The 25,800-nt window shown below is 50.2% G+C and overlaps 1 protein-coding gene across 1 annotated transcript in view; it reads left to right on the forward strand.

Annotated features, from left to right (window-relative positions):
* LOC144073930 (uncharacterized) overlaps positions 1–25,800 on the forward strand; it is a 31,815-nt gene extending 6,015 nt beyond the window's left edge. The window contains exons 3-5 of the mRNA XM_077599876.1: positions 7,954–8,149; positions 19,887–20,016; positions 25,666–25,800. Of these exons, the coding sequence (XP_077456002.1) occupies positions 7,954–8,149; positions 19,887–20,011 (321 nt within the window). The 3' untranslated portion in view covers positions 20,012–20,016; positions 25,666–25,800. The remainder of the gene's footprint in view (positions 1–7,953; positions 8,150–19,886; positions 20,017–25,665) is intronic.

Genomic DNA, 25,800 nt, shown 5'->3' on the forward strand with positions numbered 1-25,800 from the left:
TCCCGAACGCACGAATAGAGCGTCACTGTGGCGTTGACACTACCTCTAGCACCACTTTAATCATAATTCAGTATTTTATGACTCTTCTCCATGCATGATATCATTGCTACTGATTTATTAGCGGCATAACAATGTTGTCAAGAGAATTTGGATAGTTTTTGTACTTCAAAAGTGGTGAAATGACCCAAAAATAAATCACACATTTTCATGTATTTTTACTTTTCAATTCAGAGTATGGCTCTCAAGGAATAACATTAGAAAATAGGAATTGTTTATGGCTCTCTCTGTCAAAAAGGTTCCCGACCCCTGATATAGCACATCGCTAGCTGTACCCACGCCATTGTGATGACAAGTAGGCTTTTTTGTGTTGTGGCAATGACGACATGGCCTATGTCCGATTATTATTATTATTATTATTATTATTATTATTGCTGTAATTGAGAACAAAAAGCACACACACCACACACAAAACAGAAGATTTGACAATGCTAGGTATCCGTTCTCCGTCAACTGTGTATGTCGTGCTTGGACAATCTAAAGTGGTGGTTGTTAGGAAGGTGATTTTCCATTTTGGCTCAGAGTTTTTCAAAAATTGGTCAGGGAATCTTACAACCCGACATAGCACCAGATCCCGTTGGTACACGGCCAAATTGGATTCTTGGGCCAACCATGAACCCGCCGGTATGTCTTTTAAGGCTCGCCGGCTGTTGTCACCTTGGTTGGGTTGCCCGTCTCGCGTGTTTTTGTTGTTGTTGTTGTTTTTTTTCCCCTGAATGTACCGCGAATGGTCCGCCGACGACCGGTCCCTCGTGCTCTGTCTGCAGAATTTCTCCGTGTCGAAGTACAGATTGATCTGGACGCAAACTAATGGCTATAACTCACTGAAGTAATTGTCCCGGCCCGCATAAGCGAGCCGGCGGTCCATCGAGCGGTCCGCCGATCGATAATCTGATCAGGTGAAGGTGGGAGAACGCAGTGGGGAGGCGAAGGAAGAGGGGAGGGAGGGAGGGAGGGAGGGAGGTAGCCGTCGGACGGATGGATGGATGCTTTGTAATGTGGAAAAATCAATTTGCGTCTCTCTGGATATGCCTTCAACTCTGTCCTCCACCATGCTGTCTTACTACAAAATGTCTCTCTTTTTTTTTGCTCCAAGGAGAACTATTTGAAGCGCGGGACGTACGGGGGCCACGCGTTCCATGAAATGCCGCATTACCGCATTAAGACGCACTTAAATCTCATGATACTTATATGATGACAATAAAGTATTCAATTGGATACACGTGACACTGAAAAGGAATTGATGCGCTTTGACAGTTTTTGCTCCCGTCTCTCGCAACTTTAACTCCTAGACTTGAGAAAATGAGGGAACATGCTGCCAAGTTTGGGTGAGAAAATGTCATCTCAGAAATGGTTCAAAGAATTGTCCAACCCGTTACCTTTACCAAACACATTTGGCAACAGATTCAACTTGAGTCCCCTTTTTCGTAGTAATAGTAGTTTTTACACACGTGAGGTTATTTTTGCGCAATACGCTAGGACAGGGGTCGGGAACCTTTTTGACAAAGAGAACCATAAACAATTCATATTTTCAAACATTATTCCTTGAGAGCCATAATAAGAATTTAAAAGTCAAAATACATGAAATGTGTGCAATTTATTAATCATTTCACCACTTTGGAAGTAAAAAAAAGTCTGAATTCTTTTGAGTACATTTTTTCACAGTTGCTAATCAATGAGTATCAATCAGAGTATGCATGCAGAAGAGTCTAATGAAGAAAAATTATGATTAAAAAGGTGCTAGAGATGGTGTCGGCGCCACATTGCCGGTGTGACGCTCCCATTGGTGTGTTCGGGACTTAGGTCTCTCACCAGTAGTTCCCATATTTTACCACAGGTTAGCGGAGAGCCATATACACCCATCAATAGAGCCACATATGGCTCCCGAGCCATAGGTTCCCTACCCCTGCGCTAGGAAGTACACTAATCGTTGGAATTGAAGACCCTGCGCTCACTCGTGCGAGGGGAACGTACACGGCATTTTTCTAATATAAATTTGTGTGCGGAAGAAATGATAGCTCTTGACGCAAGCTTATGTTTTCTAGCTAGTTCCTGGGAAAAGTGGCGCTCCCCAATCTAGACTTCGAATCCAGTCACAGAATTGATATAGTCAGGGGCGGTTTCTGTTATGAGCCATGTGGGCGAGTGCCCGGGGCTCCATCTATTTGGGGGCGCTTGAGAATGATATGACCGGCTGTCTAAATAATAATCTCAGATTTCCAGCCGTGTCGCCAAATTAGCCCCGTCCACTTCTGTATCATCCAGATATGAATCGATGGTGGATGGGGAGGAAAGCGCTGTACCCAACACAAATTTGCTGTTTTTTTTCTGGGAAGAGCAGGTACGGTCCACGATCCCCCCCTCGGCCCGCTTTTTGCCCCCCAAATACCCCGCCCCCGGCCCCCGCCCGCTTGGGCAGGCATCGCGATGAGCGCAGTTCCGGAGCGCCGGCCCTCCTTTCAGCATTCCCATTTGAGCCCCGCCCCCTTATGCTCCCTCGGTCCAATCTCCCCTTAACCTTCTCTTTCTTCTCTGCTTTTACCCCCTCTCATCCTCTTCCTCTCGCCGTGGTGGTTGATTGGGTGTCTGAGTGCTTGTGGCAGCTGTGTGTTGTGTGTAATAGAGCAGAGAGGCTAGCTTGAATGTGGCGGGGGGGCCGGGGAGGGAGGGGGGCGAATTTGTTTACGTGAGAGATGCATAGATGGAGATGGGTCTCCAGACGCCGTCGACGCCGCCTCGCTCTCGCGCTGGCTGTCGTGGCGCATTGGGGTCCTGACAGGAGATCTGAGATGGCCAAATATGCCAGATGCCGAACCGGGACGGGCCCAAATCCCCGAGCGGCCCCCGGACCGCCACGCGTGCGTGTTTACCCAGATTTGACGGGACGCGTGCGCCCGAGAGCGTGTTCCCTCGCCACCGCCGCTCAACTCCAGGCTCCATTAGCACTCAACGATGGAAAGACATATTTTCTTGTGATCCCGTCCGTCCCGTCCGTCCCTCCGTCGGTCCGCCCGTCCCATCCCAGTCATCTCTTCTCTAGCCCGCCGCCCGCCGCCCGCGTTTAAGTCTGCTCAGCGGTCCGTCCAGCCTCTCGGCTCCAAGAGGCATGTCGGCCCGCCTCCGAACAGCTCATTTAGCATTTTCAGCAGCGGCGAGGCCTTCCGCCGCGGGCCGACGTTTGCACTTTGTCCAAGTTAGTTTTGTCACTTCAATCTGGCGTCTTCTTTGTCTTGGCGTCACCGTAGAGCACGCGCGGACGTGGCTCCCGTGTTAAGACGGAGCGACCGCGGCAACTTTTGCATCGATGCGTTGCTTTCGGGCGGGCGGGTCGGGGGTACCGAGTCGAGCCTCCTGGAGAAAGTCTTTCTAGAAGGACGCCGACGGGTGAAATTGCCGTATTGGAGTGGCGGAATAACAATAGGACGTCGGTTTAATGGGCAGCGTCGAGCAAAACCAAAAGAAATCTCCTCTTTTGGATTTGCCATCATTGCTGACGCTTGGTTACTGCTTTGTGTGAAGCATATGTACATCGCACGGTGACACACCTGGTGACGATATCGGCTACGTTTGCCCTAAAAAGAAATATTTGTAAAACCGTTTTGCCTTTGTTGCCATTTGGTGGATGGTCCACAGTTTGAATGGGCGCTCAGTATTGGTTGTTTTTCCTGCCCATTTTAAAGCGTGTGTACGTCTCGCGTTACCTTACATTGGCCTTTTTCAGGTGCTTTTCTCCGCCCCCCCTCCCGACCTCCCATTTTGTGTTTGCTTAGCGCTCTGCCTAAGTGTTTGCCCGCGTGTAAATGAATGTTGATTGACTTTCGGCGGTCCCGCTGAGTGCTCCAAATGAGCCTATAGCGAGGAAAGGGTCCAAGTGCGAAAGAAAAAAGGAGAAGCCAAATGGCGCCACTCCACGACCGGTCGCCGCTCGAAGCCGTCGGTTACATTAGAGCGGCGTAATGAATGCTCTCCTCCGCTGATGGTGCCTTTTAATTCCTCCTCAATAGCCAATGTTTGTTCACATCTCTCGTCTGTTGAACTACGAGACGCTTTAATGAAGGAGGCCTCAGTGGGGCGGGGTAAACGCTGGAAGCCCCCCGCCCCCCAGCAGAAGGTGGCATCCATCATTCCATTTTCGGGAGCCGGACGAAATTAGCCGCTTTTGTGCGGCGGTCCCCGTAATTGGCCGACAAAGAAAAACAGGCTTTTGACACAAACACGCGTTGGCTCTTAAATGGGAGCAGCGCCTATCCGCTCTCGTTGGCTCTTACAATTTGAGCTCAACCCCCGGCGCCAAATGGCTTTTCATTCGGAATTGCGGTTGCCCAAATCTTTTTGGATGGCCTTTAACTTTTTGCCACCCACCGCCGATGGATTTGACCTCGCCGGCCTCCGTCCTTCGCCGGCGCCGCTTGGCCTCCGTGCTCCGCTGCGTATCCGATAACCTTGAGTATCGACAAAGCAAGGGCACCCGCTATATCTGCGTACGCGTGGGAATCAATGACGGCGAAAAGGGGGGAACCCCGACCCCCCACCACCAACGCAAACCCTCATCTTTCATCCGGAATAACCGATATCGTAAACAGACGCCCCTCATCAATCTCGGCCAGCGAGACGGGAGGGAGGCCGGCCTATTTCCCTCTTTCTGCAGACCCCGTGACATTTAGCCGACGGCCTTGCGACGTTTGCCACTTGACTCGCCGTCGTGGCTTTTCGTAGCGCTCAAATCGTAGGGCAGGGGTAGGGAACCTATGGCCCGGGAGCCATATGTGGCTCTTTCCATGGGTGCGTATGGCTCTCCACTAACCTGTGAGGTAAAATATGGAAATCAGTGGTGAGAGAGCTGAGTCCCGAACGCACTAATAGGAGCGTCACTGTGGCGTTGACACTACCTCTACCACCACTTTAATCATAATTTTGTTTTTTATGACTCTTCTGCATGCATGATATCATTGATACTGATTTATTAGCAACAGCATAACAATGTTGTCAAAAGAATTCTGAGACTTTTTGTACTTTAAAAGTGGTGAAATGACAACAAAAATCACACTGTTCATGTCTTTTTACTTTTCAATTCTGAGAATGGCTCTCAAGAAATAACATTAGAAAATATGAACCGTTTATGGCTCTCTCTGTCAAAAAGGTTTCCGACCCCTGTCGTAGAGCGTCAAAAGAGCGTCCCGACTCGGATACCATCGCGTAGAGCCCCGCCATGTGACCTCCGTACGCGCCGGTGGCCGTCCCGATCCGTCGGCAAATAACAGTCAGAGTCTATCAATCTATTAACGACGACGAAGCGGATAAAGATGCGAAAGGAGGGCTTAGCCCCTCCCCCTGACCGCGTCTATTTGAGAAGGGCTCGACGGCAGAGTGCCCACGATGGAGAATTGACTGACGGCGCCCATCCGTGAGCGTGCGGCGGCACGGGCGCGCGTTGTCGCGCCGGCGAAAAGAAGTCAAATGACACAACAACAATCAAATATCATTATGTCGCAATTAATCTGCATCGCGAGTCATTAGATCCTAATTCGGTATGAAAATGCTGAGCGCCAACCTTATCAACGTGTTGCATCCATCAAATTAGCACGTGATTGACGGCTGGCTTCAATGGAGACTTTTTCTATTGATTGTGTGTGTGTATGTGCACGTGTGCACTTCATTTTATGTAAAGATGAACTCACTTGTGTCTGTTGATAGTCATTAAGGGCGCTCCCTCCCGCTGGGGCAGCTGCCGGTACAGCCGGGTCGGGTTGCCATGGCAGGGGCGCGGACTCGGACTCGGGCTCGGACGCGGGCGTGATCTCTGCTAATTGTTGTAGACCGGAGCCCGTTTTGGCGTCAGCGGGGGGCCGCCCGGCGCACGCCCGGGCGCACCCGCTCCGTCGTCGCCGCCGCCGCCCAACTGAATGGAGCCATATGACGGCGGGTCACGCCCCGAGTGCCGTTGCCAAGATACGGCATCTCGCGGAGGGGCGGCGCCGCCCCCTCTGGGATTTGGCTGAATGGGCCGGACTGACAGGGGCTGAATGCTTGGGGGGGTGATGGAAGGGGGGGTCCTATTTGTCCCTAAATGCTTCTCAATAGACCCCCGATAATAGACTGGCCGTTCCCGCCCTCATCGGCCTCTCTGTGTCCGTCTCCATCTCGCTTTCCTTGGTATCATGTCTCCTTCTCCTCCTATCTGCTCCTCTGTCCCTCTCATTCGCATTCGCACTGGCATTTCCCCGTCGTCCGCCATACCGCTTGGCCGCGGATTTCCCTTTTCCGCCGGCGGAAGGTCGGCGAGGTGCCGTCGTAAACGGCGACTTTGCGCTTCTGACGTCATGGGTCTCACGCCCGTCGCTATTTGCCCCCTTTTGCAAGCGGCCGTGACCGGAGCGCCAGGAAGCGTCAAAATGGAAACGGAAGCTAGGAGATGTATTCACCACGTACTAAGTTGGTCGTTAGCGTGATTAGACGAACGCAGACATAGGAAAACAGAGCATTGGACAAAGTGACAAAAAGGGACAGGCGCTTGCTTCTCCGCCTCTCTCAGCAAAAAAGCCCAATCTAGTGGCGGTGGCGGTGGCGTTTGATGTGGGTGGACTTTGAAGGTTGCCAGCTTGTTAGTCAACTTGGCTGATCAATGAGAGAAAGGAGCTTCCTAATGGTGGAGCCGTGATCAAAAAAACAACGCAAGCAAGCCTGCAAGGCGTTGAAAGGACTCTGTTGTCATGGCGCTGAAAAGGAAGTGGCCGCGTTTTGATGGCCTGCCGCGTCTACTTGCTCCGTCAGAAGCCAAGACGTCAGTTAGTTAGCCCGGGCTCATTCATCACCGTCTCCCCTGCACGGGCAATGTTTTACAAAAGAATAACACGTCGGCGGGCACAACAGCGCCCATCCGTTATCACCCCCCGGCAAAGGCGCGACTCGGAGCCACGTCGTTTGGCCGCAAAGCCAACGACGACGTCGGAAATCCCCTCGGGCCCGTAGCGTCCGATGGTGGCGCCAAAGTTTGCGGTCCGAGTTTTGTCGTGGCGCAGAGTCCGGCGGAGACGGACCGAGTTGAGGACGAGCTGAATTACGGCGCTCCGAGGGCACTTTACGAGGACTATTATCTCTCGGTTAGTCTCGGTTTTATGTGCATTTTCTCTGGGCTGCTCCAGAAGCATCAATTTAATGCTTTCATAAAGCAAGGTTAGCTAGCAGTCAATCAAAGGCGGCGTCTCTCTCCTCCTCTCGGAGGCAAAGTCACCACGGCAAACGGCGAGAGGTGATGAAAGATGGCCGCCGACGCCGACGCCGCCTTTTTTACGACGTCTTTTAAAAGTCATTTAGAGCAAAAGTTTGGAGAGCGGCTGCCATAATACACACGCGCGCTCCGGCAAACAAATGCATCACGCGGCCCTTTTATGACTCCACGTTTGTCTTATTAGGCCGTCTTATGTTTTTTTTTGGGAGGGGTTTTAGTGGCAAGTTTATAGCCTGTCAACTTTTCATGATCTTTCTACATCAACAGCTGTTTTTTTTTTTCCTCCTTGGCTCGGAGGCACGTGCGCTCGTCCCTCTTATCGTTAACAAGCATCAATTTACGGGACTTTTTGGAGACGGGCGCTCACGGGCAGACGTCTTTTTATGTTTGGGGTGGGAGCGGGTTTTTTTTTTGCGCCAGGAGAGATTAGATACCAGATCGGAGTGCTGCTCAATTTGGCCTTGCGTGCATGAGAGAATTCTTTTGCGCCCGGGAAAAGAGGCTCCGAGCAAAAGTCCTACTTTGGCTTTTGTTTTGGATCAAATGAGAAAGATGAAAGTGGTGACACAATGCAGGGATTTTGCTCCACTCATTCCGGCTTAATTTATATAAAGGGGGGAACTTGCAAGACTTGTGAACTTGCGTCCTGTCCTCTCTCCTAATTGCAGCCCTCTCCATCTTCTTTTAGCCGCTGGGCCAGAGATGGATGGCGTCCAAGTCCAGTCGCTTTGCCATGGGAAGAAGAAGAAGAAGAAGAAGAAGAAGAAGAAGAAGAAGTGAAACAAAGCAAAAATGACATTGGCACCGTTGCAAGCAACCACCAGGGAACTTTTCTCCAAATCCGAATAAGAGCTCAAGTAAATAGTAAGTTCATTTATTTGCTTTCATTGAGCATCGTGCACTGACCTCAACACCGCACTAAATTGTTCATTTCCGATGCCACCGTCGATTAAAACCATTAAAATATTACCCTTGCCTCCCGATCCCTCTAAAAAACCAAATACATCTGGTCTGGTTTGAACCACGGGACCTTGGCTGAGCAAAATCCCCCGAAAAAGACGTAGTTTCACCCCGTCAAAGATGAATGTTCTCACCGAGTAAACGACCACGGTTGTCCATTCTGGACTCCAAACCTCTGTCCGTCTTGGGGACGTTTGTTGCCTTGGGGGCCAGGAGGCCCAAGTTGCGTTTCGAGGTTTCTCTCTGCCCCCAAAAATCAGAGATTTCTCACGCTTTTGACCCCGACGAGTTGCCGTGAGCCAAAAGGTCCGGACCGGCCTGGACGTGCGCATTGTTAAACAGAGATGAGCATAGACGGCGGGCGTGGGCTTATTTGATTTTTAAAAATAGGGCGGCTAGCTTTTCTCCTCCCGTGCGAGTGGCTGGCATCCATCTTTTCCATCTTGCTGTTTTTTTGCCTCGCGCTAACATCGCTGACTGTGTCATTTATTCACTTTTTCTTTTGCCTCAGCGTGTGTTTTTATTTGTCGCAGCGCATTATTCCCGCTGTGCCTGACGAGCTGGTGGAAATCAATTCAATTCTCTTTCTCTCTTTCTCTCTTTCGCTCTTTCTCTCTCTCTCTGTCTTTCGCTCTCTCGTTCCTTTTGCCGCAGCGGCTGGCGTTTTTTTTTGTTTGCTTCTGCCCGAGCCGTATTGGATCCAATTTGTTTCACATACGCTAAATGAAGAACAGAACCACTGAGATAACGTGAGGAAAGTTGCGGCGAAAGTGGGGGTCCGCGCCGATAGGAATCATTTGGAAAAGCTTTTTCGCTGTTAACGTCAGTCAAATCGTTTGATCGGATCGGGGCGCCGGAGGCCGACGGCGAGCCGTGACGTCGCCCCTCGTGTTTTATCGGTATTCCGTGGCTTAGACGCCACCGGGGCGCCCGCGGCGGTCGCCCCGAGCACTTTGCCCAGGAAACGTCTTGAATTGTGACTGATTTGAATGAGAAAGCCGCTGGACAAAAGGGCCAGAGGTAAAAGGTTTTTTTTTTCCTTCTTTTTCTTCTCCCCTTAACGCGCCACGCGCTAAAACAACTGTGAGCTTGAAGAGCGGCTCTCTGAAAGCCAGGTGTATCTCAAGCCCTTTGTGCTCATCCGCCTTTGCCAATTGGCGTGCGTGCATACGTGTGTGAGTGGCTCGCACGCACACGCACACACGTGGCGTCCTGGTGATTTATTCCAAGCGCGGGGCAGGTAAATTGAAGGCAGCCTTTCAGCTTGTTTTTTAGCCGCAGGTCTAATGAGAAGAGCCTTTTCCCCTCCGTCTCTCCAAACAATGCGCCGGTGTCTCTTAAGAGCCCTTCCGACCGTCCGTCCGTCCGTCCGTCCCTTGGTTCGCAGCCCAGTCAGTCAGTCCGTCAGTCATTTAGTCAGTCCACCCGCCCGTCAGTCAGACAGAAAGACGGCCACTCCACTTTAGACGGGCGGCCCGCAGTCGCGGCCACTTGGAAATGGCTCTTTGAGTTGTGTCCCCGCCCCGCTTCGCCCCGCTTCGCCCCGCTTCGCCCCGCTTCGCCTCGTCTCGCCTCGCCTCTAAATGAATGATTTATTGGCCGTCCACGAGGAGGCCCGGCTTAATGGAGAAAAGAAGCGGCGGAGGATGTTGTCGTTGTTTGTGGATGTTCTCTTTGAGGAGCTCCCCGCCCGGCCCTGGCGTCGTCACCCACGGTAAAGAAGTCCATTCGGCATGCGGCGTGCGGCGCAAAGGCCACGCAAAAGGAAACCCCCGCCATGGGCCGGCTGGAGTGGTGCATTGCCGGCGCTTTTGTTCTCCCAAAAGGGGGACATTGACACCCGCTCGTCCTTTGGCCTCCGCTTGTCATCCCGCTAATCCCACGGGATTTGAGCGGGGACCCAGCGGGGACCCGACGGGGGCCAAACGGGGGACGAGCCGGGGCTCCGCTTTGCCGCCGCCGCCGCCGCCGCGCTCCACTAAACGGGTGCTTTCTTCCAATTGACCCGCCTTTGTTGGCGGGGGGCCCCGCCTTTCAGCCGCCCTAATGATAAGTGACAGGCCGCTAATTGAAGCTCTTTAGGAAGCGATAATCAGACACACGCCTGAGCCCAATGTAGGCGAGCCGCCCCAAAGTATTATCTGTAAGAGCACTAGAAAGCATTCCAAAGTTGACTAACGGCAGAAATAATCTTTATTCTCCCGTTATATTCATAAATTGCGTCTTGCATAAAAAACAAAACGTAAACACGATCAAATTCCCGATGAAACGGTGCTATTTTGCAAGCATCGACGGTTCCGAGTGAGGCGACAAGACAAACGCTTGCAAAACCCCGACGAGCCGCTCTATGCAATCTGCAAGGTCGCAAGTGGAATTGCCGATGGCGACGGCGGCGGCGGCGGCGGCCAACGAGTCCTTTTGCCCGGCCAGAGTCAAACAATGAATTTTATGGGACATCTCCATTAGTAATGGAGCCAGAGTTGATTCCCCCCCCCCTGCCAGGCAGCCAGTTTGCCATCTGTGCTGGCCTCTCCATCTCCTCCCTAAAATAGGGAAGGAAACGTTGTAGCTGTTTGGGTTTTAGAGGCTAAATGATGTCGCTAATCACGGGCTTTTAGTGCCGTGGATTTATGGAGGGGACATCAATTGTTATGGGATGGCTCTTTACGCGGGGGTGGGGGCCTGCGCGCCCGCGCTTGTTTGCGTAGGTGTCGGAGGCGCTCGGCGCTCGCTCGGCGATGGCGGGGCTGCGGGCGGGCTTAAATAGCGCCATTATTTATGGTCTCCGAGCGGCCTCTCGGAACGGAACAGCGGCTCTCCAAATTGAAATATAGCTGAGTTTACCCTTCTGATTATGGCAGTAGTTTACTCCCCAAGCCCGAGGAGATCATTAAACAATGGCCGCCACCAGCGACTCAGCATCTCCTAATGGCTCGGCCCGCCGCCCCCCCCCCCCCCCCCCCCCCGTGCACGTGCAGACGCTGGAATTGCCGCCGACGGGCCCCCTTACGGGCCCCCGGCGGGCCCCCGGTGGGCCCCCGAGCGGCCCTTCCCCTTTCTTTCTTTCCTTCTGCGAATGGCAGAAGGTGGCTGACGAGCATGTTCGCTCCTTGTAAAAGGCCTTTCAGAATCCATCCCAATGGCTTCCATCCTTTTTTGCCGTAAAATACGATGTGATTAAAAAAAAAAGTCTCCTCAAGCGTTTAGAAATGGAGGTAGGCGGCCGCGAGAGTGCCTCTTTCTCGGTCCCTTTTGCAAGGATTGGAGACCTTTTTAGGGTATTTGCTGTAAATCCTCAAAGCTGCTTCTGATGGGGCTTTTATCCAAACTTCTTGTGAAGACAAAGGGTAGAAAGCGACATGGCAAATTTCAGGAAAAGCCCCCCTTTTGTCGTGGTTAAGGGCCGCTTGGCTGCGTCTTAAAGGCACACAGAAAGTTTGGGCCTTCAAAACAAATGTTGTACATTGGATTGAAAAGCTATCCATTGTACAGTGGTACCGCTACATACGAGCTGAATTGGTTCCTGGACTGAGCTCGTATGTCGATGTTCTCGTCACTCCAACCAACGTTTCCCATTGAAATGAACTCCAAACAAATGAATTTGTTCCAACCCTCTGAAAAAACACCAAAAACAGGATAATGGATTGGAAAAAAATGTTTTATTTCTTCTAATCGCCATCTATTAACAAAGTAAGACATAACTAGTGGTTCAACAGTAATAAAATGTGTTTAATAGAACTAAAATTAGACGGATTTTGCGGAGGGTACACAAAACTGAATTCTAGTTTTATTTGACATTTTTATACCTTCTGGCCGGGTTAGCTGTTTCTTTTTTTTCCTATTTCAAACGTGGGCCATTAAAACGCAAACTTTTGACCATTGAAGAGCGAGCGAGCGCTTCAAAGAAATTGAAGCATTGGACATATGACCCCATAAGATGTCCCATTAGACTAGGCATTTATTTAACAGGGCTGGGCAGACTAAAATAAGGGCAAAAGTGAGTACTTTGGTTTCAACCTCTAAAGAGGAAAGCTTTCCACAATACTAGTGTCCTGCAAGTGCAATCAGTGGATTGCTGTCAGGTGCTTCTTGTTTCAGCCCAACCCCCGCTGCTTCAAGTTTGTCAGTCAGCTCAGTCGCTGCTGGATGGATGGTTTGAACCAAAAGCTGCTCTCTCCCCACCCAGCCACCCACGTTGGCCCAACCCCCGTTGATTCAACTTAGTCACCTAAGTATGTGGCGGATGGCTTTGCAAAGCTACCCCGGCCTGCCTGCCTGGTTTGCACTGTCAAAGCCAGTTCTAGACTTTTTTGGACCTATTTCAAACGTAGGCCATCCAAGCGCAAACTTTTGACCATTGATGAGCGAGTGAGCACCTCAAAGAAATGGAAGCATTGGACATATGAAGGAAAACGTAGCATCCCATAAGACTAGGCATTAATTTAACAGTGCTGGGCAGACTAAAATAAGGGCAAAAATCAGTGCTTTGGTTTCAACCTCTAAAGAGGAAAGCTTTCTACAATACTAGTGTCCTGCAAGTGCAATCAGTGGATTGGCGTCAGGTGTTTCTCGTTTCAGCCCAACCCCCGCTAGTTCAAGTTTGCCAGCTTGTTTGGTGCTGTATGACTTGAACGTAAAACTACTCTCTCCCCACCCACCCACCCATGTTGGCCCAACCCCCGTTGATTCAACTTAGTCACCTAAGTATGTGGCGGATGGCTTTGCAAAGCCACCCCGGCCTGCCTGCCTGGTTTGCACTGTCAAAGCCAGTTCAAGACTTTTTTGGACCTATTTCAAACGTAGGCCATCAAAGTGCAAACTTTTGGCCATTGATGAGCGAGCGAGCGCTTCAAAGAAATGGAAGCATTGGACATATGACCCCATAAGATGTCCCATTAGACTAGGCATTTATTTAACAGGGCTGGGCAAAAGTGAGTGCTTTGGTTTCCACCTCTGCAAGCTCCGCCCAGTGCTCGTAGATATCTGTTCTACACCAAAGAGATGTGGCAAAAAAAGATAGTGCGCTTCAATGATAAACAGGCTCTCATGTCTTGGCCAACTGGCTTTTTCGAATTTTTTCTCGTATCTAGAGATCATTATTTGCTGGAAATTTTCCTCGTATCTCAAGCTGCTCGTATGTCGAGGTACCCCTCTACTGGCGTTCCAGACAAATGTATCGCGTAATAAAAGACAAGTCATTTGTTTGATGACATGCTCTTGAATAGATTTCCCCAAAGGAAGAGACGCCACTTTTGCCACTCCAGAAGCGGAACAGCTTCCTCAAGCAGGTTTTTCCCGAGCGTCCGTCACGCCGAGGGAGTCTGACGGACGTGTCGGAGCGGAGCGTCGCGCTCGTCTCGGGTCAAAACGGAATCGCCGCCGTCCCTTTCTAAAAGTAGCCGGCAAACGCCGACGTCGTTCCGCCCTTCCCTCGTCGACCTCTGGCGGTCGGGGGCGTCCGTCAAAGTCCTTCACGCGCCGCCGCTCCGATTACCGCAACATCTGTAACGTAAACAGCCGAGCGGGCTCGCCGGGGCTAACGGCCGTGACGGCCGAGTGACGGACGGCGGCGGCCCCCGGGCCGCTCGACAATGACGTTTGCGTCGGCCGCGCCGCGTACCGCCGCTTGTGCGTTAATGGGGAGCCGGCGGCTGATGTCACAAAATTAAACCCTGACCCGTGATTACTTTGGCCATTAGCCAAAAACCTTTTGCCGTCGCCGTGCCTCTCTGCGCATGCGCGGGGACGTCCATCACAAATTAGCATGCGCGTCGGCGCGCCGCTCGCCCGAGAACAGCCGGAGAATCCCGCCGGTTAATAATCGGCCTTATTCGGTAATGGCGGCGGGATAAGAGAAAAATAGGCGGTGGTGGCGGTGGTGGCGGCGGCTATGGAGGCGGGAGGGGAACCGTCTAACCCGGGCGGGGACAGGACTGGCCGAGGGGACGCCAGCCGCGGCCCAACTTTCGGGCGCATTCGTCGCATTCGCCGCTCGTCGCCGTCTGTCCCAACGCATTTACCTTAAGCCATCAGCACTCATTAAACGCCGGCTGGCGCCGGGAAACAAAAGGCGGCTGGGCTCGGCCCGGCCCGGCTAGCCAATACGCGGCGCCCGCACGTCAGCCAGACAGGCGGGCGGGCGGGCGGGCGGGCGAGCCAATTTTCCCACATATTTTTCTAATTTATGGATGGATAATAAATCAACATTAACGCTCGGACAAGCCGTTATACATCAGAGGGAGATGGCGGTGGCGGCGGCGTTAAAGCACCCCGGCACGTCCGCGCCGGGCCTTTGTTATCCGGGGCCGCCGTTTTTCTTCCTTTAATTTCCCCCTCCGAGTGGGTCGCCGGCGCAAACATTTTTAACGTGGCGGCGTCGGGCCGGCTGCTTTAAATATTAGCCTTTGGAAATAAGACTATTAGGATTTACCGCCGCGCCGATGGCGCTCTAAATGCTTCGTTAAGTTTAACGCTGTGAAATATGCGCACGTTTGCATTTTAATGCCCACCCACTGGCCTTTCCATCATGCGCTAGGTCACGGCCAATCCGCCGCCGCCACCGCCAACTTTTCCTCTGACTTTACGCCGGTACCGCCACTTAGTTAGTACTTACCAAATGCACTGGTTTCTAATGGGAAACACGACATAAAAAAATAAAATACAAATTAGGAAGTGTATTTACATTAGCTGGATGTTTAATTCCCTCCCTTTGACGTTTTGTAGCTTGTAGGTCAGGGGTTCGGGAACCTATGGCTCGAGAGCCACATGTGGCTCTTTTGATAGGTGCATCTGGCTCTTTGCTAACCTGTGAGCTAAAATATGGAAATTGCTGGTGACAGAACTGAGATATTACATCTAGAACTGCTTTAATCTTCATTTTTTTTGCATCCTCTCATTGATTAGCAATAGCATAAGAATCTTTTAAAAAACATTCATTTTTTTCCACTTTAAAAGTGGTGAAATTACTAAAAAAAAAAATGAAAAGGCACTCGTTTACATGTATGTATTTTGACTTTTAAATTCGTAGTATGGCTCACAAGGAATAACATACATTGGAAAATATGAATTGTTTGTGGCTCTCTTTGTCAAAAAGGTTCCCGACCCCTGTTGTAGGTTGTTTTTTTTTCCCCGTTGGAAGCTTTTCGTAACGTGAATATTTGGCACGTGGATGCATTGGTGAGTAGTGGTCGGTCGGTCGATCGGTCGGTCGGTCGGTGGGTCGGGGCAGTGGTGCAAACACGGGCGCTTCTTTGACGAGACTTTTCTACTTGGCCGAGGCGACGCTCCTCTGGTGGAGTTTGACGCATGGCGCCGCCAAGCTGGAGTTCCGCTCTCCAAATGATTAGGCCTAATCATTCATTAACCTCCATTAGACGGAGAGGAGGGCCAAGTCGACGCCTCACTACATTTTCCATCAAAGTATGCGCGCGCATCCCAACTATAGTATGCGAGCCGGGGCGAAACGTCGGGGTGCCGTCGTCCGCCGCCGTGGAACGGCGCGTCGTCATGTATTAGCGGCGAACGCAACTCGTGGCGGTGGCGGGCGGCCGGACTCATTAGAAGCTTGAAGGTTTATTTTAAAGGCTGGCGCCCTGCTGGCGCCCGCCTCGCTCCCAATTCGCCGGCCGCCATGTGCACGCGGTAATTACGCAAGTGAAGAGGAGCTTAGAGCTGATTTTTCATTCCCAGTTCTGCCCCTATAACTGAGGATCCAATCAATCTGCCGGCTATTAAGTTTGTTAATTGATAATGCATACTAATTAGGAGCGGCTCCGTTGCCACGGCGACGACGAGAGGTGATTTTAGGCCGGCGTCCAAACGGATTTTTATTCGACGGCGGACGCCATCGGGCCGCCACGAGCAAATGATTTTGGAAATTGAGCATTTGTTTTGATTTTAGGCGAACGAAAGACGTGGCCAATTCCAAAAGTATCATTTATTTCCCAAATGCGCCACGTGCCACGGAATGCGCCATACGCGCCACCGGCTGCCAACCAAAACGAAAAAAATTCACACCCCAGCAATTGCAATTCTTGTCAAATAAGTACATATATTTAACGAAGCTAAATATGCGGGATGGCGTTGGAGTAGCCCCCAAAAATCCAAAGTTCAAAATCCAGAGTTAAAGTGAGAAGGCTCCGCCCCCTGCGATCCATGCCCCTCCCCCTCCCCTCCCTCCCTCCCTCCCCACGGCCTGCTTCTATTAATACGAGCCATCCATTTGAAAAGGACAGAGACCTTTCAATTTCCAAGTAAAGAGTTTACCGCGTGCGTGTCTGAATGTTTTATTTGTGTTTGCTCACGCTCCCTTCTCTCCATTTGTTATCCCTGCCGGCCGCTAGACATGCGCGCATGCACACACACACACACACACACACACACACACACACACACACACACACACACACACACGCACGTTTTTGAAAAGTGAGTGTGCACACAAAGCATTCATCACCCTCCCTGACAGTGGGCCCCGCTTGAATGATTATCTGTGGGGTTCAAGGTCAAGGAGATGCAGCAGGTAAATGGGGTTTTGTGGGAGCGCTCGCCGCCGTTTGATCTCTCTCTTTTTTTTCACCGGGAGTGGGCGGGACCTTCTGGTGGGCAAAATAGGGCTGCGCCCACTTGGCCATTTTTCCATTATCGCGGCCATGTCTGGTCTACGTGAACCGCGATGTCTCGCGTCGATCCGTTATTTATTTCAAACTGTGCAGGGAGATGGGGGGGGGGGCGCAGGGCGGGGTCACCCCATCCGTGGCAAGCCCCTCCCCCGGCCCCGCCATTACCTGGCGATAAAGACCTTTAGACGGTTTGGGATACGCCGGGCTTTCACGGACGGAGATTTGCCATCCGTTCGGATCGTGACGCAAAGGTATCTCGAAACGCAAAATGAGCGAAAATGCGAGCTTTCTTTTGCTCGGCGCTGGGCTTGAACACATATTTGTTTCCCGGCTGGCGTGTCTGGCGGGGAGGGAGGTGGCTTGATGATGATGGTGGCGGCGGTGGCGGTGGTGGTGGCGGTGGTCGTGGTGGTGGTGGGGGTGGGGGTGGTGCTTTGGGCAGAGCAGCCAGCTGGGTTGGAGGGGTAATAAAGAAGGAGAATCAATAGGCCATGCAGTAGAGCCAAGGTGCTGCCATTTATCACAACGCCTCCCTGACTTCCATCATTCATCATGCCCAATGAGGCAGCAAATAGGAAAATGACTATTTGTATCAAACACATCTGCACTCATCCACCGAGGTATTTTATTCCCATTAAGCCCCAGAGTAGAATACGCCGCTTTTCTGCCGCTGCCTTTTGCGCCGGCATTTGTGTGTGTGTGTGTGTGTTTGTGCGCGTGCACGCAGCTATTGTATTTGTTCGGGCTTGTCGCCGGCCCCGGTTTGGTCGGCGAGCCGGGGTCCGGTCCGGTCGGGACGGGTCGGGCCTCCCCTCTGGCGTTCCGCTTGAGCCGGCTTGGCCAGCGATGCCGGTCCTCCCTTTTGTCCGGCGTTTAGCAGCTCTTTGAATTTAAGGCGGCCCCCCGTTACGAAGCCCACGTTCCTAGGCCCAACCGACGAGGGGCAGTTTTTGTCCGGGCTTTCCTTTCGACGAGCTCTCCGAATGAACCTTGTTTCCCATTTCACGGCAATTACGGTGAAATCAACGGCTTTTCTTCTTTGTTATTGAGCTGCAAAAGGGGCTAATCCGTTCAAAGTCAATTTGGAGGCAAGCGCCTTTCCCTTAATAGATGGCATAAAATATGTTTGTATTTGCTCTTGATTGTTTTGTAAATGGAACGCTCCCTCTCGATTAATTTGTTTGTTTTTTGGTTTATTTTTTTTCCCCCTCGAAGAAAGTCATCATGGCTAAACCAAGTGGAGAGTGTTGTTTATGTTAAATTGCAGCCCCGGTGAACGCTTTGTTTGGCGTGACGCGAATGTCAAAGGACCGAATCCATTTGGAGACGTAATGAAGTCACCGCTGGCGTTTCCGCCCCAGCGACGGCGATAGCTATCCACTCCGTTTGAACCCGCAGCCGACGGTGGCCAGCGGGACGTCCGTCGCCGTCGTCATCGGCGGCCAATGACTCGAGTCGTCCCCGGCTCGACGGAGGAGAACGTCTATTGAGAGTAGCAGCGGTCGCGATGTAGCAAAAGGCAAAGAAACATCCGGAACGTCCGCTTGACGACGAAACGACCGCGTTGAAAAGAGACTTTCCAAACGGCACGCTGCCACGTCCTGGTTGGGTGAGAGATTAGCGGCGCCAAAGCGAGGGAAGCGGCGGAAGGCGCCCGGGGAGAGCGAGCGAGCGCTAACGAACGAGCGCGCTCGCTCTGGCGCGACCGTCCCGTACTAATCTGGCGTTGAAGGAGAGCGCTAATGTAGCAAGGTCACTTGGCACATTCTCTCATCTCTCACGCATTCATCAGCTTGTGGCGCTCTGTGCTCGTATGTCCCCGCGACAGACTGGCGACCAGTTCCGGGTGTTGTCTGCCCTCCCCCGAGTCGGTGGCGGGGCAAAAACGACCGGGGCAAAAACGCTAGAACAGCTTCGTGGCTAGCGTGCGAAGCAGCTCATTGAAAAGGCACTCTACGTATATGTTGGCGTTTGATTTATTTAAAGGACAATACATATTTATGAATTAGGGTACGCTAGCGCACCAGGCATTGCGTTAAGGGGGCGCCCTGAGTTAACGCCATTTTTAACGCTAGCAGCCTGGCAGATCGTTAGCGATGGAAGAAATGTCTAAAATTGCCTTCTTTATTAGCAATGACATAGAACACTTCTCTTTCTCAATATCCGTCAGCGGGTGGCGATAAGGCATAATTAAGTTTGGCTGGCCAATCTGGATAAATGATCTAATAGAAATCTAATGACAAAATCAAAGGCTGCTTAATAAAAGACAATTTGCTGTTTGTTCGGCGACGCCGCCGGAATCGTTTGGCCCAATTTCCCGGGGCTGACCTTGCGCTAGCTAGCGAGCTAGCTAGCTAGAGGATATTTGTGTAGGAAGCTCAAATGCTAAAGCAGGCAGGCAGCCCCCCCCCCACCACACACACACACACTCATACACACACACACACACTTGCATTCTTCTCTTGTGCCGCAGAGGGCATAGCTTTGGCATTCATAAAATTCATAGAATTGTTCACAAATGGCTGAACACAATTTCCTCCCAATTTGCTCATTATGCAAATGCACCAAATATCAAATGCGGAGCAATTAGGGGCGGCCGCGGCTCGCGATTTTCCCCGGCTTGAGTCGTCGCCGCGGAAAGCTCGCCATAATGACGCGGCTAATTGGGAATATTTGCGACAGATACAACAAATTCCCCCGCAAATGACATTTGGTCCGCCGAGGCCCGGTCCCATCCGCCCCTAATTTCTCTTAGCTAATGAAAGGAAGTGAAAACTTGTCATGGCATTTGGGCTTTTGTAATGGGGAATCATCCAATCCGTGGAGCGCAAATTTGCGCCTATCTTGACTAATCCCTTTCAAAGGCACTTTATTTGTTTTGGAAATAGCGGTGGGTCCAAACAATTTGAGCCGCAAATAGGCGCTCGGACGTCTGGGCTTTTTCAGCAAAATGTCACCTTGAAAACTTGTGCTGCGACCGTCTTAACTCTCCTTATTTTTTTTGTATTCTTCCCCCGCAGGCCACGGCAACACACGCACATTTGCGCAGTCCTCACGGGCCACCGTACGCTCGGCATCGTCCAATCGGCAGCAGATGGCGCCGCTCCGACGCTCTCCTTGTGCTCTCCACGAATCCCCAGGTTGACGCAGGTGAGTCCAGCGCCATTTTTCTTTTCAACACCAGTTCAAAATGGGGCTAAAGTGACAACAAAAAAAGTTAGCAAGTGAGCGGGCATTAGGTGGCGCATGATGAAAACAATGTAGCAACAGCAACTGCTTTTAAAAAATGTGCTCATTTGGAATTGCGCCATCCGACGTTATTTGTGTTTTTTACGCTGTTTATGGAGAAAAAAAACATTGTAAGCGATAAAACACAAGTATCATTTACCGTATTTTCACGACTATTCGGCGCATCGTATTTTTAGCCAGTAACGAGTGCTATTTCTGTATTTTAAACACACAAAGCACGCACCGTTTTTTTAGACGGATTTATATTATATATTATATATGGATGAACATCGAAACGCAATAGCGCTGGCTACCGGAAGTAGCCTATTTCCGGGTTCCGGTGCGCAGTAACTGCTGGCAAATATAGTTCTTGCACGCTACACCCACACGCTAAAAACACGTTTTTAAAAAGGCAACGGAAGCAAAACTGAGTTGGGTTGTACTTTATTTAGACATTTTACAACTTACTCACGTCATCATCACCCACAAATCCATCAAAGTCCGCATTTTCTGTGTCCGAATTGAACAATTGCCTAAATGAGTCTTCCAAAACGCTGGTTCCCGCGGTTGTAGTTCTTAAGCCTCCGGGAATGACGGCAAGCTCCGAGTTATTATATATAATATATATATAGTTCGCAGTCTACCTTTGAATGCTCCGTTGAAGCCAACATCTAGCGGCAGGATTTCTTTTGTAAATCCAGCCGAAATGACGGCCAGCACCAAATTAGTGTGCTCGCCGTCATACTGAGTGTATTGAAGAACTCTATATCCCAGCAGTCACTGCGCAGTACTTTATCTACGGGAAAATAGTAGAGTCGGGGGCTGCTTTCCGTAGTTGTCCTATCGACTGATTTATGTTATTTTATGGTGATAACAATTTTAGTATTGGTCCATATATAAAGTGCACTGGCTTATACGGCGCCCTGTCTATTTTGGAGAAAATTTTAGACTTTTATGTGTGCCTTATAGTCGTGAAAATACGGTATGTATAATCTGGAGCACATTGCCCTCAAGATTGTAGCGGCATTCTGTACGCCGGCAACAATGGTGCACTCCTATTGTGACGCAATCCGTGTAGGAACTGTTTTCCCATGTGAATGGCTGTAAAATGAAGTTAAAAAAATGAAAAGCCAGCGCACGCCATCACTCATCCGTATCTACTGTAAGTCATTTGTGATCACTTTGAGCGCAAAGCATCCGAGCAGGTGCGGCCGGCCTAACCTCACCTCACCTCGCCTCACCTGGCCTTTCCTTTAAGAAGGGCCATTATATCTCTGCTGTTTACGCTATCAATCACTTACTTGGAGAGCTTGTCGCTTTTTCTGGATATCTCATTTTGCCACAACTAGCCTTTACAACCGGAGTGCAGATTTGTTAGCAAGTAGATAAACCCCCCCCAAAAAGTGCGCACGTGCGTACAGGTTGATGGATGACAGTGTCGGCCCCGGGGACAGGAAGTGGACCCGGGAAAGTATGCTCCTTTTCTTTCACTGGCTTTTTTTTTCACCCTTTGCGCTCAGTAGAAGAGCGGCTTCAGTTCGTCAGGGATGCCAAATAGGACTCGAATCTGTCGTGGGTTAGGCTTAGGCCAGGGGTAGGGAATCTATGGCTCGGGAGCCACATGTGGCTCTTTGGATGGGTGCATCTGGCTCTTTGCTAACCTGTGAGCTAAAATCTGGAAATCGCTGGTGACCGAACTGAGATATTACATCTAGAACTGCTTTAATCTTCATTTTTTGGGATAGTAGAGTCTTCAGGAATGCATCCTCTCATTGATTAGCAACAGCATAAGAATCTTTTAAAAATATTCATTTTTTCCACTTTAAAAGTGGTCAAATTACAAAAAAATTGAAAAGGCACTCGTTTAGATGTTTGTATTTTGACTTTTAAATTTGTAGTATGGCTCACAATGAATAAAATTGGAAAAAATGAATTGTTTGTGGCTCTCTTCGTCAAAAAGGTTCCCCACCCCTGGCTTAGGCTTTTTTTCCCATCCGGAACTGAAATCAGAAGCACCTGACTGCAATCAACCTGATTGCTGTGGCATACCAGATTGGTGAAGGGAAAAAAAAAGGTGTCTTCTTTATGGGTTGTATTGAAAAGCCTCCCTTTTTGTGAATAGTTTTCCCATCCGTGGATTATACAGACAGTATCCCTCCCCCTGATAGGAAGTGGTGCAATGTGTTCATTCAAGTCCTACACGGCAAATAAATCTCCACTTTTCCCGTTGACGGGAGCAACCATTCGGTCTCCCTTTCATAATTGGCGGCCGTTCCTTTTGTACACAGCACCCTATTTAAAGCACGCGCGAGCAACCCAGCGTGTGTGTGTGTGTGTGTATGTGTGTATGTGTGTATGTGTGTATACCTATTTGCTTGCCTGTGCGAGGGCTCTATGATGGCCTGTTAATTGTCTGACAGTGTTCCCACACACACCTCTGCTAATGTTTCACTTGTTATTCAGTGTGCGGCCTACACGTGCGTTCTAACCCCCACGCTCGCGCACACACGGACGGGCGCACGCAATCTCCCCCATCCTTTTGGTACGGGTTGTTCCGTTACAATAGCAGCCTCTCATTTGCTAATTAGCTTCAGGGCAACGAGCGGCCATCACGCTGTGACGTTTGACGGCCAAGCAATAAATAAGGACGTTCAATTAGGTACGCTTTTTACGTTTTGGATTGGATATCATCTCTGCTGCATCATAGTCTGCCATTTTATTTCTTCCCTTTTTATCATGTAGGCCACCTTCACATTCAAGCCATTTTTGCGCAAATGTATTTATTTAACAAAGCTTTGACATAAGACTATTTGTTTTCCCTCTTCATTTTAAAGCGGAACACATTTAAACGGACTAAAAGAAAGAAAGAAAGAGCAAACGACCTTGAGGCCCTCGCCCCAAAACATTTAGTTGATCATGATTCTTATTTCGGCACATCTTGGTTGTCCTATTTTGCTTAGCGTCAAGAATTCACAATCATGAAGACGTGACCAACAGAATAAACCTTTCATTATTTAATATACATTTTACATTCTTTTTTTTATTTGCACATTATAGTTACTTTGCAGGCACAAATTATTTAATACATATTCCAAATCAAAATGGAATGCATATTTATTCTTTTTTTTTTTACCCTGCCATTTTTGGGAATACTTTTAAATCTTTGCATCATTTGAAGCACCTCAAAGAGCATCCTCAAGTCCCACCGGGTGTGCAAAACATCTCCCGCTGTCCTGAGGGGGATACAAAAAAAACCTCGCACACACACACACACACACACACACACTAGCGCTAGCTAATAATCACAGAGGAGTTGGAGCCAATATTTTCTCCCGGATGCTGACAGACGCTGCTTGTAAGTCTCTCTTGTGCGAGAGCGTGCCGCCGCTCTCATTACACACGCTGATTAAAGCGTAGATTAGCCAGCAGTGGCCCCGCGCGCTCCTCGCCCACCGCGCGCTCAATATCAATTAGCCGCCGCGGCAAAAGCGGCGTGTCCGCAGACGCCGGCGCCTGGCGTGTGCGCTCGCAAAGCGGCCTGCCGACCTCCGTCCAAAAAAAGCAGAGGTGTCCCTATTCTCGCTGGGACGGAATGAAAAACACGGCTAGCGTGCAAACGCTTTTCAAAAATCAACGTAGCGTATTGTCCGATGTACGAGTGGCACTTAAAAAAAAAAATTCATCATTTGCCCGGTAACTCATTCTCCAATGCGTGCGACTTAGGGTTAGCTTATGCTAACAGATGCCTGATTAGCCTGTTGTTCTCCATTTTCCTATTGTTACTTGAACTTCATGTTTTTTCATCCAATGAAAAACGGCTTTTCCATCGGTATGAGAATTGCGTGACGTGATATCCGCTTCTATCGCAGAATCGATTGTTTTTACGGGGACAGCGTTCATTTTGTACACCCCGACTATAAAGATGATGATTGTAAACAATGATTATGGCTAAAATAGTTGAAGAAAGATTTGTAGCAGATGATGGACGGCGATACGGGCGGGTTGGACGTCCGTCTATTCCGCCGTTTCACTTTGGAAGGGCTTTCGGGAAAGCAACGCCATCTTTAATTTCAGCGTGTCTGCGTAAAATGAAAATACGGTGAAGGAAGGAGAGGCCGTAACGCCGACGGATGCGCCTCGGCGGCTCATTTCTATTCCAATCTCTATCATTTCACGCCTGTTCCGGCGCGCGGCTGTTTATCAAGGGTCACCGTGCCAAATGATTCAATTAGAAGTGGCCGCCTACGGCGCTGATTGGCTTTTTCCACACGGGACGACCTCCGGTGGCGGGCCGCCGTCGTAGAGCCCGGTGCGGAGCGATAGCCCCCGCCGACCTCCGACGAGCCGGCTCCCCCCTCTCCCCTCTCCCTTCCCCCGCCGTCTGGACGGACAGGCGGCCCAATTAAAAGTGGCCATCGATTATAGATAGCTGCCCGCTGGCAGAGCAGAGCATTTGCGAGCAGGTTGGATAGCGTGCCACTGCCAATACAGGCTGCGCCGTAGCCGCGCGCTAACCAGAGCTGACACCGCCGTATTAGGCGGGGGCCGGGTTAATTCGCCTGCACTTGGCCCCCGTGTCGGTCGGATCTGCCGGCGGCGCTCGGTCCGCCCCTCCCCGCCGCCCCTAAATGCCGATCATGGAGCGGCTTCCGGGCGGGCGGGCGGGTTTTCCGAGGCTTCTCCTCATCGATCCCCGATCGCCACGTTTTGACTGGTCCGCCGTCCATCTGAAAAGTTCCGCACTTGGGTCCCTTGCTCTTATCTGGGTAAACGTACATGTACTAAATCAGGGGTCGGGAACCTTTTGGATGGAAAGAGCCATAAACAATTCATATTTTTTAAATGTGAATCCTCGAGAGCCATGCTCCAAATTTAAAAGTCAACATACATGAAAATGTGTGCCTTTTTTAGTCACTTCACCACATTTAAAGTAGAAAAAGTCTCTGAATTATTTTGACAACGTTGTTACGTTGTTGCTAATCAATGAGTATCAATGAGAAAATCCATGCAAAAGAGTGTCATGAAAAATAAAATGATTATAAGGCGCTGGGGTAGTGTCAATGCTATAATACCAACGTAACGCTCCTTCCTATTCCTGCGCTTTCTCACCAGCAGTTTCCATATTTTAGCTCACAGGTTAGTGGAGAGCCATATGCACCCATCAAAAGAGCCATATGTGGCTCCCTAGCCATAGGTTCCCTACCCCCTTTGTACATAATCACTAAGCTGCTTAATTTCAGCCATTTCCATTTTAGCCGAGCCCCGAGAAAAGTTGGATATGATTGACAGGAGTCAAAGTGGGAGTGCCTTCCTTCCCCGGGAAAACAAATAATCCACTTTTATTTATTTTTTTCCCCCGGAGCATGTTTGAAAATGTTCAGCTCATTCAAGATGTATTTTTATTTTTTTAATAATCAATGCCCAAAAAATGCCAGGGCCAATGGCACACAGGCCTTATTTATTCAAATGTGTCTGTTTTAAATGTTTAAAAAAAAACCTAATTTTTTCAAACAAATTTTATTTTATCTCGATTATTTTTTTTTCACTCTTTCACACCGCTTATGTTCACAGGTCCAGTCGGGGTGCCGAAGCCGACGAAGGGCCATTTCCTATCGGTTTCTGGCCATTCTGGCGAATTGAAGAACGGCGACGGAGCTGAACAATTTGACGCGGGGAGAGAAGGCCGGTGCTGATTGGTCCGCAGGT

This window comes from Stigmatopora argus, chromosome 5 (assembly GCF_051989625.1).
Source record: "Stigmatopora argus isolate UIUO_Sarg chromosome 5, RoL_Sarg_1.0, whole genome shotgun sequence".
Taxonomy (NCBI): Eukaryota; Metazoa; Chordata; class Actinopteri; order Syngnathiformes; family Syngnathidae; genus Stigmatopora; species Stigmatopora argus.